The sequence below is a fragment of the Peromyscus maniculatus genome, chromosome 23, assembly GCF_049852395.1.
Source record: "Peromyscus maniculatus bairdii isolate BWxNUB_F1_BW_parent chromosome 23, HU_Pman_BW_mat_3.1, whole genome shotgun sequence".
Taxonomy (NCBI): Eukaryota; Metazoa; Chordata; class Mammalia; order Rodentia; family Cricetidae; genus Peromyscus; species Peromyscus maniculatus.
Genome location: NC_134874.1, coordinates 7,296,122 through 7,316,214, shown reverse-complemented (window position 1 = coordinate 7,316,214; position 20,093 = coordinate 7,296,122). Strand labels below are relative to the sequence as shown.

The 20,093-nt window shown below is 47.1% G+C and overlaps 1 protein-coding gene across 15 annotated transcripts in view; it reads right to left on the bottom strand.

Annotated features, from left to right (window-relative positions):
* The window catches only part of Cit (citron rho-interacting serine/threonine kinase), a 185,429-nt gene that overhangs the window by 138,000 nt on the left and 27,336 nt on the right, over positions 1-20,093 (bottom strand). For all 15 annotated transcript variants that reach the window (XM_076560160.1, XM_042268508.2, XM_015997517.3 and 12 more), the window contains exons 6-7: positions 6,605-6,747; positions 4,884-4,974 (exon numbers count right to left, since the gene is read on the bottom strand). In XM_076560160.1, coding sequence (XP_076416275.1) covers positions 4,884-4,974; positions 6,605-6,747 — 234 coding nt within the window. The remainder of the gene's footprint in view (positions 1-4,883; positions 4,975-6,604; positions 6,748-20,093) is intronic.

The window sequence follows — 20,093 nt, the reverse complement described above, 5'->3', positions numbered from 1 at the left end:
AAGGAAGAGGGGGAGAAGTAAAGCAACTGAAAATCCAGCAGTTTAAATTTCTTTTAAAAATAAAATGGCCTGAGGATGGTGGCGCACGCCTTTAACCCCAGTACTCGGGAGGCAGAGGCAGGTGGATCTCAGAGTTCGAGGCCAGCCAGGGCTATAGAGTGAGTTCCAGGATAGTCACAGCAACACAGAGAAACCCTGTCTCAAAAAAACCAAAAATAAATAAATAAACAAACAGGGAGGTGGGGAGAGGGCTCTGTGGCTGTGAACACGTGATGATCCTGCAGAGGATCCAAGTCCGATTTCCAGCACCCACATCAGGATTCCGGAGGATATCCAGTGCCCTCTTCTGGACTCTGCAGGAACTGCACACACATATGCACACCCCCACACATATATACAGAATTTTAAAATAAATATTCAAAATATGGGAGGGAAACTATTCTCTTCTTCCTCTAAAACCACCACCATAAAAGGCTGAGATGTGAGACTAAGCAACTTTCCCTCACAGCACGTACACACACACACACACACACCTGCAGAAGTAGGCGTATATTTTTATTTCTCTAAGCTCTGGCTTGAGGACTGGGAAAACCTACATTACCAGAGTGTGGGCCTGGCAGAGGGGGTGGAGGGAGAGGGGAGGGCAGAGACACAGGAGTGACTTCTGTATGTCTATATTATATGTGTCTGTCTATAAATACACAAGAGAGAGACTCGGAAAATTACAGGAATGGAAGAAATCTTTGCTCCTACATAAATCTGAAAAGAATGTTTGCCTCTGGGTCTCCAGCTCCTCGGGAGGTGACTAGTACGCATGCTCTACTCTATTTACAAACCCTTTACAGCTAGTTTCCTGAGGGCCAGAAGAGCCGGTCCGCTCTTGGCCCTTCTCTGAGACTCCAATAAGGGAAGTGGGACTGAGTGACAGGGAGGGTCCTGTGGTCGCTAGGCACATGGTCCTGCTGATGAAGGTAAAATACAGTAACGCTACCTTCTGAATAAGAAGCTGGAAATCAAGACAGCAGGAGCCGGAACAAACTCAACGCGTGTAAGACTCACAAACATCCAAAATACCAGGGAAGGGAAGGAGGTCAGTGGACTTCGGGGTAGCCGGCAGCAAGTTCAGCAGATATGGACTGGGGCACGTGTGTGCATACGTGAGCAGAGGCCACAGGACAACTTGGATGTGTCCTCCAACACTTTCCACCTTACTTTTTGTTATATTCATGTGTGTGGGGGGGTGCACCCTCACACACAAACATACCACAGCACCGAGGGTCTGGAGGTCATAGGGCAACCTGCAGTACCCCCTTCCTCCAAGTGGGTCCTAGAGATACAACTCAGATAATGGCAGCAAACACCTTTCCCTGCTGGGGCGTCTTGCCAGCCCTCCACCTTGATTTTTGAGAGAAGGTCTCTTACGGAACCCGGAGCTCACCGCTTCAACTCGGCTGGCTGACCAACCAACCCCAGAGCGTGATCTGTCCCAGCCTCCCCAGCTCTGGGATCTCACGTGGGATTGAACTCAAGGACTCATGCTTACCAGGCAGGCGCTGTACCCAGTGAGCCATCCCCACAGCCCACAGACTGTATTTTTATAGTATCGTTATAGTGGAGAAAACAAGTAGCACCTACGTCAGGCCTACAAAGCACCCTACTCGACACACACACATTCAGCTTGCCGGCGCACGATTAATCAAAAGAACAAAGCAAAATAATCTCTAATCCTATATCCACACTTGATGTGGACTGTAAATTGCTGCTCTTCTACAATTAAAAAAAAGACCTTTACATTTAAGACGCTGTAAAAGGGGCGGGGGAGACAGCCCGGAGGGTAAAGGGCTTGCAGTGTAAGGACGTGGATTCTAGGCTCAGAATCCACGTAAAGCCGAGCACTCCTACCGTCTCCGCCAGGGGTGAAGGCTGCTGCAGTCAGAGCTGAAGAAGGCCGTCTGAAGCACCACAAGCTGAACTTAAAAATGAAGACAGCTCTAGAGAGAGCGACTCCAGCTGCAGGGTCGAGGATTTCCTTTTTTTTTTTTTTTTTAAGACAAGAGCGCATTATGTAGCCCTGGCTAGTCTAGAACTCACTCTGTAGACCAGGCTGGTCTCTAACTCACAGAGATCCTTCTGCTTCTGCTCCCCGGGTGCTGGCATTAAAGCATCAGCCGCCATTCCCAGCGCGGGGCCTTATTCTTCACCACTCTTTATTTACAGAGCAGCAATGATAAATCATAATCTCCTGTTTCCCGCGGGCTTTTCTTACTGCGGACACATATCGCCAACTCTAATTATTTCTCCGATGCTTTGCCATCCACAGACATTCTTAACCCAGGGTGGTTTTCCTCCCGCCACCCCAGGGTACTCTGAAAGTGCTGGAGACACATGGGGTTGTCATAACTGAGCGGAGGGTGGTATTTGGATCTAGTGAGTAGAGACCAAGGAACTAGTTAAACATCCCATAATGCCCAGCCCAGCTCCCACAACAAGGAATTATCCAAACCCAAACGGCAATGGTGAAAGGTTACACTGTCAGACTATAAACCTAGACTATAATTTTTTTCGAAGCACATTAGTTTATTAATGTCACCAATATAATTTGCGAGTTTCTGAACCCTACGAAAGTTTTATGCTATTTAATTTATCCTCTGCGCAGTGCTCCACTAAATTCAATGTCTGCGCTTTCACATCTATCTCTGAGTTATACATAACCTGGGGTGGGAAGGAAGTAAAGGTGGCGTGGATGCAGAGTGCGTTCTCTACTGCTGAGCTGGACCCTCAATACCCACCCATCCATTTTTATTTATTTTTATTTTTTGAGGGGAGGTGTTTACAAGGCAGGGTTTCTCTGTGTTGCTGTGACTATCCTGGAACTCATTCTGTAGCCCAGGCTGGCCTCGAACTCACAGAGATCCGCCTGCCTCTACCTCCCGAGTGCTGGGATTAAAGGCGTGTGCCACCACCGCCTGGCTAAGTTTTTTTTTTTTAAGTATTATATACAATTTTTTAAATAAACTTATGAAATAAAATGCCTCCCTGAGGTTTTTCCAAATATCCTTAATGCTATTTATTTTGGAGTTTAAAACATAAAATGATTGGATTCTATAATTCTTTTTCCTAAATTTTTGTATTATGTTTATTAATTTATTTTGTGTGTGCACGCACGTGCCACCATGCACATGCGGAGGTCAGAGGACAATCCGTACGAGTGAATCGAGTGTCCTTCCTTCTTCCGTGTGGGGCCCAGGGATTGAACTCAGCTCATCAGAAGTGACGGCGAGAGTCTGAACACACTGAGCCATCTCACCAGCCCCTGATTACACAATTCTTAACGTGGCGACTACATAAATAGATGATACAAATGCCACCCGGAGAGAGGGTCCAACTGTTCGCATTTGCCGCTCTTCTGGAGGACCCAAGTTTGGTTCCTAACACTTACAGCAGGCAGCTCATAACACCCTGGGACTTCAGCTTTTGGGGGGGGGGGGGGGGTCTTACGCCCTCTTCTGGCCTCCTCAGGCATGCACACATGGACACACATTCACAAGGACACAGACACACAATAATAACAATAATAATAATAATAATAATAATAATAATAATAATAAATCTTTTTTTAAAAAATAGAGCCTGAAGGGGGAAAAAATGATGCCGGAGTTGAGTTTGGACTGCATCTACATCGAGATTCTGTTTTCTAATGGTCTAAATGCCAAGTTAAGTTACCTGGAGAAGTTCTCAGAGCTGAAGAGCACACAGGCCAGATTCCAAAGTGCACAGCGCTAACGCAGCTCTAAGCCTTTCCTAATATCAACCTAATAATATCCACCTTTCCCAGAGGAATCTGGGGATGAAAAAGTAATTTTACATATTGTCCTTCATATAAAGGACTTAAATCTCAGATCTGGGAGGCGTTCTGAAGAGGGTTTTCTCCAGCCTCCGATTTTATGCATTTTAAGTAGAATCTGTGTCTTCTAGAGAAAGGATGAACAGCCAAGTTGCTCAGGATTTGCCCCAGTCACTGAGAGGCTCAGTAGTGAAATCGGGATTACCGCTTAAGTCCACTTTTCCCTCAGACCGATCCTTTCTACATAGCTGACCTTGAAATTCACATTTTAGAATTACATTCTTTTTCTCTATAATTTTGCCATCTTTCTTGGAAGTAGCCTCAGTGTTGATCTGCTCCTCTCCTGGCTTCCTGATCAGCATGTGGAACACAATTAATTTTTTTTTTTTTTTTTTTTTTTTTTGGTTTTTCGAGATAGGGTTTCTCTGTGTAGCTTTACGCCTTTCCTGGAACTCACTTGGTGGCCCAGGCTGGCCTCGAACTCACAGAGATCCGCCTGGCTCTGCCTCCCGAGTGCTGGGATTAAAGGCGTGCGCCACCACCGCCCGGCAACACAATTAAATTTTTACCAAAAGTCCAAGACTCAAAAAATGGCATTTTAAACATCAGTTCTTGACACTCCGAGAGATTTAGCTCAAATCTCTAGCTACTAATTTCAATTTTGCTGCATATGAAGAACATCTAAGAAAAAGAAGGTCATGGATCATCAAAATATTTTAAAGTACACCAAGGTGATGTAACAGGAAACAGTCTCTGTAAGAGGTAAGGGGAAAATAAAATGATTATTTTCCTTTTTTTTTTTTTAAATGAAAATGTAAGAATATTCAGAGAGACAGTTGGCAGGGTACTAGCAGGTATTACCAAAGGGTGCCACTGTCTGGGGAACAACTCTGCACCCTGACCCCTGACCCCACTCCCTACAAGAGTCAAACACTAACAGCAGTTCACCATTGTATCATAACATCTGCCAAATCCACGAGGACCACAGAACACTCTTTAGCATGACCTCCTGGGCTAGCCCTCGCCATTTTCTAATCACCTTGTTTGAATTCATTTTAGCAGCCGATCCAAAATCCACCAGCTTAATGTGTCCCGTTCGGTCGATGAGGATGTTCTCGGGCTTGATGTCTCTGTAAGAAAGGCAAGGCCTTAAACTGGTGTTGTCTTTGTGTCAATCAGCAAGCAATCACAAACTTCAGGCCTCAATTCAGCCCAAAATCTTAGTGTATGTGTTATACTATGCAGACCTTCCCTACTGGTAGATAGGATTAGCACCACCTTGAAAAATAAATTTAATTATTTTTAAAGAGAGGGAGAAAAAGAAAGCAAATATAATGTATGTATTCCTACTAGAGGCTCACATTTTTATATTTAAAATCTAAGACCAAAAAACCTAAAGAACTCATCTGAGGTCATGTGGTTCACAAACAGAAAAGTCTTTTATCCCAAATTCTGCATCCCCACTATATATATGTGTGTGTGTGTGTTATATGTATATGATATCTATACATATATATGGTGTATATATATATACACCATATATATGATATCTCTGTATAACATTCTGAAATAAAGTGAGGATATGAAAAGAAACCTAAGGATGGAGACTTCTGCAGAATGTCTTTGAAATTGACTAATGCTGGCGGTAAAATGCATGCTACGGTGTGGACCTTGAGTGCCCTGCAAAGGCCCCTGTGTTAAGGGCTTGGACCTCAGCATGACACAGCAGGGGGACAGAAGGTGGAATCTGTAAGAGGCAGGACCCAGTGGGGCACCGTCAGGTCACTGGAGACCTGCCTTCCATTTCAGACACTTCTCATCAACTGAGAAAGCAACTTAGGAAAGACAACTCGCCCTCATTCCCAGCTGCAGAGTTTTGAGTCCACCGTTAGGTGGCTTTGGTGCTCTGAGCCAGATGAGGGCGGAGGTTGATGGCATCAGGCGTGTTACAGAGAGAAGTAGCTCCCTTTGTGGTGAACAGAAAACAGAGCCACCAGAGAACAGGGACAAGGTACACATTTCAAAAGCGTCCTCTGGGGCTCTACTTCCTCCAGTGGGTCCTACCGCCGGTCACCAGAACCCCATAAAACACCCTCAAAGTATGACTCCCTCAGTATAATTAATCCGTGAGTGAAATCAGAGCCCTCACGATCAGTCACTTCAAGCAACCAAAACACAAGAGCCGTGAAGGTGATTTCAGAATCAGACCATTGGTGGGAACCGTCTCCTCCCACCTCTTTTTATGTCTAAAGGTGAGTGTGACTGCTCTACCATAGGCTTCTGCCTTACGCCCAAAGCAACAGGACAAACGAACCGACGGAACCTGCAAATCGGTGAGCCAGAACAGACCTTCTCTCCGATTACTAGACGAGTATTTGGTACAGCGGGGGAAGCTGATTAGCAGCTGTTGTTAATTATCATCTTTTGTTCCCTGGACAAGCACAGCTAGTCCCTCTACCAGTCGGTTTTCCTACCAAATAACCCAGAGGGCCCAAAAGCAGGGTTTCCAGACCTACTGGCTAGATCTGATGGCCAGATCTTACCAGCAAACAGGCACATTGCAATCCTGGCTCTGTTCCATGATTGAATGGGCATGCTAAGATGCCAGTCATTTTTGGAAAGCTTTTAGCCAATCACAGGCCAGGCTGGCTACATGCCGATTTCTTCTGACCCCCAAAGTTACTCAGCCACTCATTTCTACGCAGGGACTCATGCGTGATTCAGGAAAGTTCTCAGTACGTTCCTCGGAGTCCCACTTACCGATGCACGTATCCCATCTGATGCACGCTGTGAACAGCCAAAATCAGCTCCGCAAGGTAAAACTGAATCATATTCTCATCTAATTGGTCCTCATATCTATTCAGGAGTGACAGCAAATCCCCTCCAGGCTGATATTCCATGACCTGCAGAGAATGCCAAAGTTATTCATTTTTCACACACCCCAGATAGAGAACACCTCAACTGAACCCTCAGAAGACACCTAACAATGATGTCATCACGAAGCCTCTAGAAAGCAACGAGGATGTGTGGCTCGCATCCTGAGACACAGGATACGGTCTCTGCCCTACATGATTTGCATGCGTGACCCAAGAGAATGGGGAGGCTACAAGAACAGCCAGACGCCGCGCATGACGCTGAGAAGTTGAATCAAATCCACCCCCTCCCACACCCACCCAAGTTGACACCCCAGACATTCCCTAGGATCAGGTACACCGCATAGATGGATATTCCTGGAGGGCAACACACTGGCTAACATTCATCTTGCATTCCCCTCGGCACACAGCAGACTACAGGAGGCGTGTGGTAAATGCAATACAGTCTTTCCCTTTAGCAGTCAGTATGGAAGGCAGTCGATGCTCTATTAAACATTTAACAATGAATACACACCCTTTGACCCAGCTATTCCACTCTGAACAATTTACTTTATTGGTACTTACGATTCACAGATAAAAGACAGATAAGTAAATAGATTCTCTACTGGATGGTTTATAACAAGGGAAATATACTTGGAAATCATCCAAACGCCCATCCATAAGAGATCAGCTAAATTATGATACCTCTAAATCTATAACTCAGATATTAAAAACACATGATTCCAGCTATTCATGCTACTGTGTAAAGCTGTCCATATCACAGAAAGTGACATTCCGTACAGGATAAAGAATAACCTCCATTTTCAATCAGAAAAAAAATTACATTTTCTGGAGCATATGAAAAATAAATCAGAATATATAGCTAAAATCCTTGATTAGAAAAGAGGCCAGGCAGTGGTGGCACACGCCTTTAATCCCAGCAGAAGCAAATGGATCTCTGAATTAGAGGCCAGGCTGGTCTACAGAGTGATTTTCAGGATGGCCAGATATGTACAGGGAAACCCTGTCTCAAGAAAAAAAAATCAAAAATAAGAAAACTCCATGTCAGGGAAGTAAAAACCATCAATGCAAGCATACATGCGTATGCGTGTGTGTGTGTGTGTGTGTGTGTGTGTGTGTGTGTGTGTGTGTGTGTGTGTGTGTGTTCACAATATGCACACACAAGCATTTGTACATGTGTGAATGTGGGTACATGCCTGCTATGACACACAGGTGGATGTCGGAGGACAACAGATATCATTCCTTGCCTCCAATCTTGCCGGGGTCTCTGTGGTCTACAGTACACAGCCAGGCGAGCTGGCCCTCCGGCTTCCAGACGGTCTCCTGGCTCCCTGCAGGAGCCCAGGGCTGCTGATGCTCACACTGTGCATCCGGCTACACACTGACGCTACAGCTTTGAATTCGGCCCTCACGGCTGCGCAGCAAGCACTCTCTCCCCATTAGCTCAGTCCCCAGCCCTCCTTCCTCCTTTCCTGTGATAACCAGATGTGACATTCCTAGAGGCCAGTCAGCTGGGTCTGACTCACCTGGTGACTTCACTTCCCAACTTTTCATGGTCTTCCTCTGAAAACTCCAGATAAGACTAATCCCCTTGCAACACTGCGTGAGGCTTAAGCAAGACCTGAAAGGGCCTTGGCTCCGGGCCTGGAGCCACCTTGCCAGCCACTCCTCTGTCCCCTGCCTCCCTTGACAGGCAGGAGAGCGGCTAGGGCCCCCTGTGGCTGCAAGTGTTCTCCTGGGAGCCTGCCCTTTGCTCCGAAGTCCATGTTGTGGGCCAGCGTCAGCTGGCGTCCAAGCCTTTCCAGAAAGGACAGTTTTCCTTGACGTCTGTCAAAGAAACTCTAAATCCTCCGTGATGGCTCGTCTCAACTGTCAACTTGATTGCACTTAGGATCACCATGGAAACACACCTGGGGGTGGGAGGGAGGGAGGGAGCTTCCAGACAGGTTTAAGGGAAGAGGAGAGAGCCGCCTTGACTGTGGGCTGCACCACGCCCTGGGCTGGGGCCCTGGACGGAATAAAATGAGGACGCGCGCCGAGCACCAGCCTTCACCATTTCTGACTGCGGCTACCTCCTCCTGCTGCTGTGCCGCCACGCCTTGCCTCCGCCACCGTGATGGGCAGCAAAGCCGAAATAAAGCCCTCCTCCCGTCAGCCGCTTCGAGCCAAGGATTTAGTCACAGCAATGAGAGAAGTAATCAATACTCCTACCAAACACCGAACCCCAAAGGCCCGTTCTGGGGGGTGAGTTCTGTCACCCTCCCGACTGCTGTTCGCTTTTCTTGCCGTCTTAGGAAAAAAGCTCCAGGCAAGTGTGATGGCTAACCATGACTGCCAGCGCCTAGGAAGAGGGACCCTCAACTGAGGGATTACCCCCATGTACCTCCATCATGCCCCACCATAGCTGGTGGGCCCGTCAATGGGGCCTTTTCCTGATTCCCGGCTACTGTGGGTGGGGCCATCCCTAAGCAGGTGGGCCTGGGCTGTGGAAGGAAGGGAGCTGGTTGTCGGCCTGAGGGTCAGCGAGCGAGTGGCATTCCTGCCTCAGCTCCTGCTGGAGTTCCCTTCAGTGGTGGACTGTGACCTGGAAGCATTAGGTGATATAACCTTTTCCTCCTCCGGTTGCTTTTGGTTTGTGGCGCCTATCACAGCCACTGAGCGCTAACGAGAACACGTCAGATGGAGAGTCAGCCTCCGTACAGGTCCCTAGAGGCCCCAGGCTGGCCCTCATAAGGACTCCAGGACGTCCACCCGGCACCAGGCCAGCCCGGAACCAGATAGCCCTAGGGAAGCCGGGGACTTGCACATCCTCTCATAGCCCTGGAACCAACCTGGTCACATGGCTTCTTATGCTCAGCACACATTGGGCAACGGCCCGGGGAGAGCAAGATGCCATTTCATACCACAGTTGCTCAAAGCAAACTGATTCACCAACAAGTACAACACCTAGAAGGGGTGAAACTGTTTCCTCCAAATTCACAGCCAACAACGATGACGTCAGCCACTCACCTCAGCCCTGGAGGAGCCCACAGGAGCCACCTGGCTTGCTGGAGCTCTCACCCACTCATCTCAACCTGGTTCTCCACGGGCCTGGGGATGTGGGTGAATGCTAATTTGTAAGTCTGCTTTAAATATATATTGCCATTAAAAGGGTCTTCAGCAGCAAAAGGAAATTCACAGATAATAGCAGACGCACTCACACTTTGAGACCGCAAACTAAGGTTTAAAAATAAGAACAATGCATATTTATGATGACGCACCACTGCTACAGCCTTCCTTGGGCTCTGTTATGTGAGAACCAGAATGGCTTCTAAGTTTAAGGCTGAGAAAGTCAAAACTACGGCAACCGTTGGCAACTTTGGTGAGCTCACACACCAACTGCTACTTCGGATTTAGCGTCAACTCTCCTCAAGATTCCTATTTGGTAGAACCAGCGGGAATTTTCCAGAGAAGTCAGCGTTTCTTACAAAGGAGAAAAGATACATGCTCTTCACTCCTCGCTGCAAGATGTCCACCCAGACAGGATCGCCTTTTCTGAGGGCCAAATGGCCTCCGTGTCTTCAGAAGCCAGGACTGATTGAGAAAACAAACCACAAAAATTGCAACAGCTGCTCGCCTGTGCTCCACGACTCAGGGTCAAAATAGACACCCTAAATGACGAACGTCTGAAAAGGACGGATCTTTATCAGAAGCCCAATCAAACCGCATGACCCAACACGTTCCCCGCGTAGCATACTAAAATCTCCCACTGTACCACACCGAACTGCTCTGAACATTCGGAGTCACTTTGAGGAGCCCAAGGCATTCTCCACAGTCCACAACTACACTATAAAGTCTCATAAAGAAAGAATCAGGATTTGGGGTCTTTCGGAAACACTCTGGGACTGTGAAAGAGGGTACCAAGCTAAGGGGCGATCAAAGTCCTCGTCAAATGTCACAAACTAAGAGTTTTCAAGACTGGCTGTGATCCAGAGACAAGGACTGTAAACTAACCCAGAGATGAAGACTGAAGAGCATTGTAAACTAACCCAGAGACAGGACTGGAGAGCACCGTAAACTCACCCAGAGATGAGGACTGGAGAGCATCATAAACTCACCCAGAGATGAGGACTGGAGAGCATTGTAAACTAACCCAGAGACAAGGACCAGAGAGCACCATAAACGAACGAAGAACAAGGTTGCCGCCTATGTTCTCCCAGAGTCCACATACGCATCTGCATCTCTGTCCCCGACTTTCGATGCTCAGATAGCTGGAGACACACTGATCTGCCCATCACCCCCAAACCGTGGCTGCTAACCCAGGAAGGCTGATAAGTCCTCTACAGAGAGTTTTCCAAGTCTATTTGCCATCAGGATCACCGGAAGGAGTGCTTTGTAAAAACGCGACTCAAGGCCAGAGAGGTGGCCCAGCAGGTAAAGACGCTTGCCACCAAGGCGGACAATGGGAGTTTGATCCCCGAGATCCACACAGCAGAGGGAACTAACTCTGCAAGTTGTCCTCTGACCATGTGTGTGTCGGAGTGTGCACACACATGCCTAATACACACGTGTTGGGTTGTTGGTGTTTTTTAATAAGACACACTCGTCCATAATGTTTGAAAGCCTACTATTTGCTAGTGTTCTAAATATCAGGAATGAAAAGGCAAAAAATATAATAAAATCCCTGTGCTTCATAGAGGTGGCACTCAAGTGAAATAAGAAAGAATTGAATTATTATTATAATGGTAATAAGAAAAATCAGGGTAAAAGAGTATTTCTCCCTTTCATTCCAACCACTCGGGGAGCTTGCTAAAATACAAGTTCCAGAGACTGACTTCACGCACCAATGCTCAAGCTCCACGGATCTGTGTTGTTCTGAGTCAGGATGCCACTGGTAACCTCAAACTTGCAATTCTCCTGCCTCAGCCCCCTGAGTCCTGGGCTTGTGGGCATACATTACCACATCCAGCTGAGGAATGTACTTCCCCAAACTATTTATTATATTACTTATTATTGTTGGGGGGGTAGTACACGTAAAGGTCAGAGGGCAACTTGGCAGAGTCGGTCCTCTCCTCACAACTTTACGCACAGTTTCCAGGGATCAAACTCAAGTCATTAGTTTGAAGGACAAGTGCCTCAACGGCTGGACCATCTCACTGGCCGGACCATCTCATCGCCCCGGCCATCTCACTAAGGGAATGAATTTTTAAGGACTGACTCTGATGCTGCTCACCCGGCACGGCTCCGGGACCATTATTGATGACGTTGCACAACCAATTCGGTTTCCTAATCCAGTAACAGTCAAAGTTTCTGCAGCACCGTGCCCTTGAATGGACCTTGGCTTTAATACAGCCATCACTTCCGCTTACATTTTTTTTTTTTTTACAGTGACGACTCGAAGCTTTCTGAATATCAAGACAATATCACAGACAATAAAGGGCTGGGAAATAACCAGACCGTGGGCACTGAAAGAAACAATGATCTTCCACCTTCGCAAGGACCGGGGACATCTTCTACCCAGAATCGGTGCATTTCATCCAAACGGGGAAGTCACCAAATCGCAGCAATCAAACGCTGGGAAGATGAGATGGGGAGAAAAGAGCCCTTCGGCAAAATAGGCCTGAACGGGGTGGCAACCTCGCTGATGGCAGAGGCCGCCGCCGCTGCCGCAGCTGACAGCCGAGCCTGGCTCGGAGCTGTGAAGGACTTGCTCTTTCAAAGCAAAGACTTGCCGGCCAACAGAGACAGGCCCTTCCACGGCAGCAGCTGCAGATGCTAATTAAAGGGCAGATCTTACACGTGTTCGGTTTGGAAGGGGCGGAGGCTTCTCGGTTGGGTTCTGCATCTATACTCCAAGGACGGCAGGGGCAATTTCCATTCACGGTGCTGAAGTCAAAGTGAAGGACAAATGTGTGTGCGTGTAGTACATGTACGTGTGCGTGTGCGTGAGCGTGAGCGTGTGCGTGTGCGTGTGCGTGTGTGTGTGTGTGTGTTGGGGGGGGGTATGAACATTTAATAGTTATTTGGTATTGATACAGTTTGAATGTGTCCTCCGAAGTCCACATGTTGGGGTTAGTGAGCTAGCTCATCCCCAATGGGCACTTGGCACCTAGTCTGATGGCCAGAGTTCATTCACTGGAATCCACGTGGTAGAAATTGAGAACTGACTTCCGGAAGTTGTCCTCTGACCCCTACAAGTATGTCAGGGGACAGACGGACGGACGGACGGACGGACACACACACACACACACACACACACACACACACACACACACACACACACAGCTCACATGATGGGGTTGGGGAGATGGCTCAGTGGGTAAAGCACTTGCTGCCCACATGAGGACCACAGTTTGGACCCCGAAAACCCACGGAAATGCTGGATGGGAGAGATAGGGCCTGCCTGTAATGCCAACATTTGGAGGACACAGACAGGGGATCCACAGAGCAAGTTGGTGCACTTTGGGTTCAAGTGAAAAACCTTGCCTCAATGAATATAGTGCAAATTGATCAAGGAAGATTCCCCACATCACCCTTGGACCTCCACATGCATGAGCACACAACCACATACACGCGTGCCCACACACAAACACACATACGCATAGGGGAAAAATGTTTACACATTGGCTATTTAACCCCAAATTTATTCGATGATGCTATCTGGAAGGTAGCGCCTTTGGGAGGTAATTAGGGCTAGATAAAGACATGTGTAGATGTGACGATAGCATTAGTGGCTTTATAAGGAGAGAGAGACTCTCATGGTGACTGTCTTAGCACGTGACACTCTCAACCATGCTATTACACAAGAGGAAAACGGATCAGATGCCGACCTGATGCCGGTGATACGCTCTTGGTGTTCCCAGCCTCTAGAGTCATGAGCCAAATAAACATCCAGTCCTCACACGGGCTGGGATTTTGTTCTAGCACAGGCAAGCGGACTGAGGCAAGGTCTATTCCAATCTGCACAGAGCATCAGCAGACACATGCTGCACAAGCCACCTCCTTGAAATGCTTGCACACTCCATGTGCGCCATGACAAGAGGCAACGGTGCCCTTGGCATCACAGTGGGCTCTGCCCAGTGTTTCTGAACTTTGTCCTGGGGAGGAGGGTGAAAATCCTCTAAGCAATGTGGCCCCTGACAAGAGACCTTTCATTACTTTCCTGGAAGGTCAAGGTAACCTCTAGGAGATGAGAGAAGGCCTTTATCTCTGAAAGTTTGGATTCCAGCCCAATTCAGCCATCTATTAAAAAAAAAAAAGAAAAGGAAAGGAAAAGGAAAAAAATCACCCAGCACTTGGGAGATAGAAGCAGGCCAATCTATGAATTTGAGGCCAGCCTGGTCTACAGAGCAAGTTCCAGGACAGCCAGGCCTACACAGAGGAAAAACAAAAACAAAACAAATCAAAAAAACCTTTTAGAGCACTGAATCACACTGGGCAAGAAACAGTTCAGCCGACCAAGTAACTGAGGACATGAGTTAGGGAGGCCACTGACTAAGGGTGCCGGTCAGTTTAAAGGAAATAAACCTCAGAATGATGGAGTAGCCCTAGGCTGACAGCCTACGAGGGAAGGGCCCATCCCTGGGCCTCGAAGAACGAGAGATTTCAGATGTGTACATTAGGTTACCGGGTAAAGGAAAAGCAAGTCAGAAACCAGAGGGCCTAGAAGGCAACCGTTCTCAGAGCGACGCTGCGGAACCAGCAGCAGCAGCAGCTCCTCAAAGTGTGTGATAAATACAAACCGGGTTACCCACCCCGCCAGACCTACTCAATCCAAGACTCCAGGAGCGGAGACACACTGAGGCCACCCGATTAAACTGCGGCTCCTAAAAAGGACAAAACTCTGAATGCACGCTCTTGAAATACGCCTCAAGACCTGGACGTGGATCAACTCTCTCGAAGGCGAAGAACCCGGATGGCAATAACGGGCTCCAGCGATGGGACTGGAGCCAAAGGAGGAGTTACTCCTTATCCACCAGTGAGAAAGTTCAAGCTGGAAAGGACGCCGCCAACTCTGGAGAGAACCGACAAGGAACAGCCATAAAACAAGACTGTGTCTTCCAAGCGCCAGGTTTTCCGACGGGCAGCAGCCTCCGAAACCCTGGCTTCCAGAGCAGCAACTTGCGAACACGCGCCTGAAATTCAGATAATCCTAGCCAGGAGATCAAAACAGCACATGTCTCGTTGTCAAAGCTATCGTCAGCTGCCACGTCCTCCTAGGGTAAACAACGGTGCTGCCCTTCGTTAACTCCCTCCTGCCTCAAGGTGGAAACAGATGCCGAGGTCCCCAAAGGCATCTGAGGTCGGTGGCACAGACAGCTCATTTCCAAATTGTTCCTACTTAACTGTCCACAAAATTGCACAGGTGTGGGTTGGAAACTGAGAGAATATGAAAAACCAACCTTGAACAGCACAACAAAAACCAGGACTCCATTAGGAGTCATTCTGGACACAGGTGTACAGCACTGTGAGTACGGATACAGAATGTGGAGTGAGGAGCCTGAGGACTATTGACTTTCTCCCCAGTCCACCCTTCCATTCTTCTGTAGTACGATGAGCAGATGTTTCTGCCAACTTGATTGGACTGAGAAGCATCTAGAAGATCGTAAAGCAATGTCTAGATTTATCTGTGAAGGTGTTTTCAGGGAGGGTTATCCAAGTGGAGAGATCAACTCTGAATATAAGTGATAGCATCCCACAGGCCTAGGGTCCTGATAGAAGGAAGAAGGGAGGCAGGCCAGGGACATAGGTGTTCTCTCTCTCCCTTTCTCTCTGCGTGCTGGCAGCCATAATAAGCTGTCCCTCTCAACCACACCCTTCCTGCCATGATGGACTGAGAATCTAAAACTGTGGGCTGAAATAAATTCTTTCTCTTTAAATGGTTTCCCCCATGAATTTGGTTACAAAAATGAAAAACCAGCAGTAGGGACTTTTAGCCGCTAGACAGCATGTGTCCACGTCTCCCAAGCAAGGGGACGGACACGGACGGACATTCAGTCTAAATTCTGGCTAGCAGAGCATGAGAGGAAATAATTTCACACATACACAAAACTCTGTGTGGAAGAAATTTTCTTTCTCTAAATTTCTCTCTTCTCTTACTATCCACTTGGAAACCATAATATCAATAGCAATCACGTGAAGGACAGCCTCTTAAGAGACAGAGGAGCCACAATATGGAAGGAACCTGGGTTCTGAACTAATACATACAACCAAGCAAGCCCCACCAACATGAATTGTTGGGCTCTCTTTGTTACCAAAACTAGTATCTCTCTACATGCAACTGGGAGAAAATCATTTGGGATAAATGGAGAGAAGAAAATGTAAAGTCACAAAACAGAACATCTTCAAGTTCAAGTTCATTCTGAGAGGCAGGGTATCCTGGAGAAGCCCTTCAGCATGAAAGATATCAATACAAAGAACTTCTCAAGAAAATTCAGACACCATACAGCAAATGGTGAATTGTGATACAAAGTCTTCTTTGTAGAAATCAACATCTTTGTGGAAGGACACTGGTGAAGGCTTCTGCTATGCAGGATGCAACAGGTTATTTTCATGAGTCAGATCAACAAAGCTCTGCTTCCATGGACCACCTGCCAGAATTACATCCTAACCTTGATAGATGGAACCAGAAGCTGGGATGAATTTTTGCTACCTCTGCCATGCACCAGAAAATGGCAAGCCATGCTCAACGGGATGTCACTGCAAATAAGCAATTTTTTTAAGCACCAAAATTCAAAACATCTCAAGTTCAACTTCCTTTTGTGGTACTCCAAGTTATGGGAGGGAAAAAGAAAGAAAAAAAAAAAATCTCACTTAGGCTTATCCTGAATTGCATACTTTAGTCTAAACTCCAATATGATTTGGATAAATCTGTGTGTAAATCTGAATTATATGGAATCGATCGTTCATCCAATGAATACATCTTAGGCATTTACTCAGTAAACATCTACGAAGAGCATCAAGACATAATTGTTCCCATTAGGAGATTAGATTACTGGAAGGGACTCACCATGACTCATGGGTATGGGGGTACAGGCTACATAACAGATGGTCCCCCATCCCAGGAGCAGAAGGCCCAGGAGGGGTTTCTAGGGCGAACATCTGATCCCAGCCCACAGAGAGAAATAGGGGACATTTAAACCAACCGAAACTGAAGGAGCAGGGAGGAGAGAAGCAAGATCACACAGCAAAGGAAGTCCTGGGACGAAGGTAAAATGAAGGAGATGCTTGGAGGGAGGGACGGGCTTTAAAGCCTGGTAAACACAACCATGTGGCTAGCCTGAATTCACCCAGAGGGGAGCAGGGAGGAGAGCTGGGGCTCTGACAGCAGGAGGGCCTGGTGACACGTGAAAGACCTGAGGGAAGGACACATGGACGGCAGGGAGGTTGACACAGAGACACAGGTGAATGAAAACCAAGGTGGGGACAGAAGAGATGGCCAAGGCGAGAGGTACAAGAGGCAGAATCTTGTTTTGTTTTTTTACTAACTAAAATACACCTGTGATTGCACTGCCCTTAGATTTACAAATTAGTGTTCAGTTTCAGAAGGAGCAAGCCATAAAATGCTGTTTCTCAAACTTCTGCGAGTGCTCAGTGGACACAGTGGGATTATTTTAGTGACTGAGGAAGACCCTTGTGTTGCTGAAGAATGTGTTTCTAGATTCAGAAACTCTCTGATTTTGGAAAGATAAAGCAACTCATACACTGTATATCCTACAATCTTGGTCGTCTGGGACACAGCCTCAGATGCTAATATGGGTCAGGGACATGGCTCAGGTGGTCAACACTTGCCTTGCAAGTGTAAGGACCTGACCTTGATCCCCAGAAGCCACAAAAGGATGGTGAATGCTGGGCATGGCAGCACGTGCTTATAATCCCAGTGCTAGGGAGGCAGACGGGCGGATACCTAGGGCTCAATGGCCAGCTAGCCTAATCTAATCAGTGAGCTTCTGGCCAATGAGAGATTCTACCATAAGGAAGTGAATGGCTTTCCTGAGGATAAAACCTGAGGTCGTTCCCTGGCCTACACACACACACACACACACACATGAGAGAGAGCCTTTTTTTAAGGAGGGCATGAGAAGATGGCTATCAGTAAAGAGCTTGCTATACAAGCATAAAGACCTGAATTCAGATGCCCAGAACCCATGGAAGAAGCCATGCACAGTAGCACACAGCTTAACTCCAGCACCAGGGAGACGAAGAATCCTTGAAGCCCAGGTTCAGTGAGAGACCCTGTCTCAAAAAAAAAAAAAAAAAAAAAAAAACAGAGTGGAACCAGGTGGCGCATAGCACTCAAGAGGCAGAAGCAAGTGGATCTCTATAAACTTAAGGCCAGCCTGGTCTACACAGAGAGTTCCAGGCCAGCCAGGACCACGCAGTGAGACGATGTCTGAAAAATAAATCAAGTGGAGAGTGACTTGAGGTAGATACCCAACCTCTGGCCTCTGGCACATGCGCACACACCCACATGAACATGTACACACACCACAGACACGCAGGGAAGCTCAGTGGCCTGGGCATGCTGATGCAAGCCTGCAACCTTATCTATAAGGAAGGCTGGGGCAACAGGATCCTTGAGTTTTGTGCCAGCCTGGGTACATAACAAGACTTATCTCAAACCACTGAAACCAAGAGAGCAGGGTGGAGCCAGGGAGAAACTTCAGTTCATAGGAAACCAAGGCAAACAGACTGATTCTTCCAGATCAGAAACAAAGGCAGTCACATCATCAAAAAAGAAACAAAAAAAGATGCCCAGCTGGAGTTCAAGACAAAAACAACTCCCTGCTCCCTTTCACAAGCCTCCTTATCAACACCCATGGTGACATGAGAGTCTGATCAGGGGCTGATCCAGGAACGAAGGTTGTTTCTAGAATACACACTTTACATTTAAGAACTTAATCCTCTAAGAACCTAAATAGGGCCCCAAAATGAGCTTTGGCATTCCATAAGCTACGCTATATGGACACCAGGGAAAACTATGCCATCATCCAAAGGGCTGACCTGGAGGTCAGGGTTGTAGCTCAGTAGTAAAGCATGTGCTTAGCGTGCTCAAGGCCCTGAGTTCAACCCCTGACACCAAAAAGAATGAAGTATATAGCACTATGTAGTAACATCAAAGATGTCTGAGACAGGATCTCACTATGTGGCCCTGACTAGCCTGGAACTCACAGAGAGTCACCTGCCTCTACTTCCGGAGTGCTGGCTTTCCTGGAGAACAAAAAGAATAAAAAACCAAACAAACAAAAACCCCTTTTGGTTATATATACATTAGTGTGCTCCCAGTAAAACATAGTTAAGGTCAGAAAGAGACTATATCTCCATTAACATTTGTTCCCCACAGAGAACTAAGAAAAGAAGGCAGAGGCCCATGGTTCTACTTCACACATCTTCAGTGTACACATTGTTAAACTTTTTAAATTAATTTCTTTATCTGTGTATGCTTATATGTGGATGCATGTGTGGATACATACACCACACTGTGTGTGTGTGTGTGTGTGTGTGTGTGTGTGTGTGTGTGTGTGTGTGTGTACATCAGAGGACACATCTTGCAAGAGTTAATTCTCTCTATCTCGTAGGCCCCAGGAATCAAACTCAGATCTTCAGGCTTGGCATCAAGCAGCCTTGCCGGCTGGGCCATCCCAATGGCCCAGTATATGCCTTTTTAGGGTGGGATTGGGGAATACTGGTGTGCATTTTTAATTTAACCTTAACAACTGTGTGTAGCCACGGGGTACAGAATGATAGTCCAATAAATGCACACAATGTACGGTGATCAAATCAAAACAATTAACCAATTCACCACCTCCCATCGGCTTTGTCTTGGGACCATTCAAGCTCTTCTCTTCTAGTTATTGTGAAGCGTGTGATAATTATTAGCGAGAGTCGCCCTCCTCTGCTACAGGACACCAAAGCTTACCCCTTTTACCTAGTACTGCTCATAGTAGACTACTCATGGTAGACTACTCATGGTAGACTACTCATGGTAGACTACTCATGGTAGTCTAACTGGTCTACCCATTAGTCAGCCCTCCTCTACCTCTCCTCACCCCAGTTCCCTGGCAAATGCCATCCTATTCTCTACTTCTACGAGACAAACTCATCCGGCTTCCACACGTGTGTGAGAGGGGAACAGGCTGCACTTTCTTACCTCAACCATGCATCAGTACCTTAACTCTTAAAAATTAAGAGCAAGAAATGAGCATGGGGGCCCACACCTTTAATCCCAGCCCTGGGAAGGCAGAAATAGGTGACTGATGGTCTGTGAATTCCAGGCCAGCCTGGTCTATGCAGCAAACCCCAGGCCAGCCAGATCTACCTAATGAGACGTTGTCTCCAAAACTAAATTAATTGACTTAATTTAATTAAAGCAAGATTCTATTAAAGGTAGTTAGAGA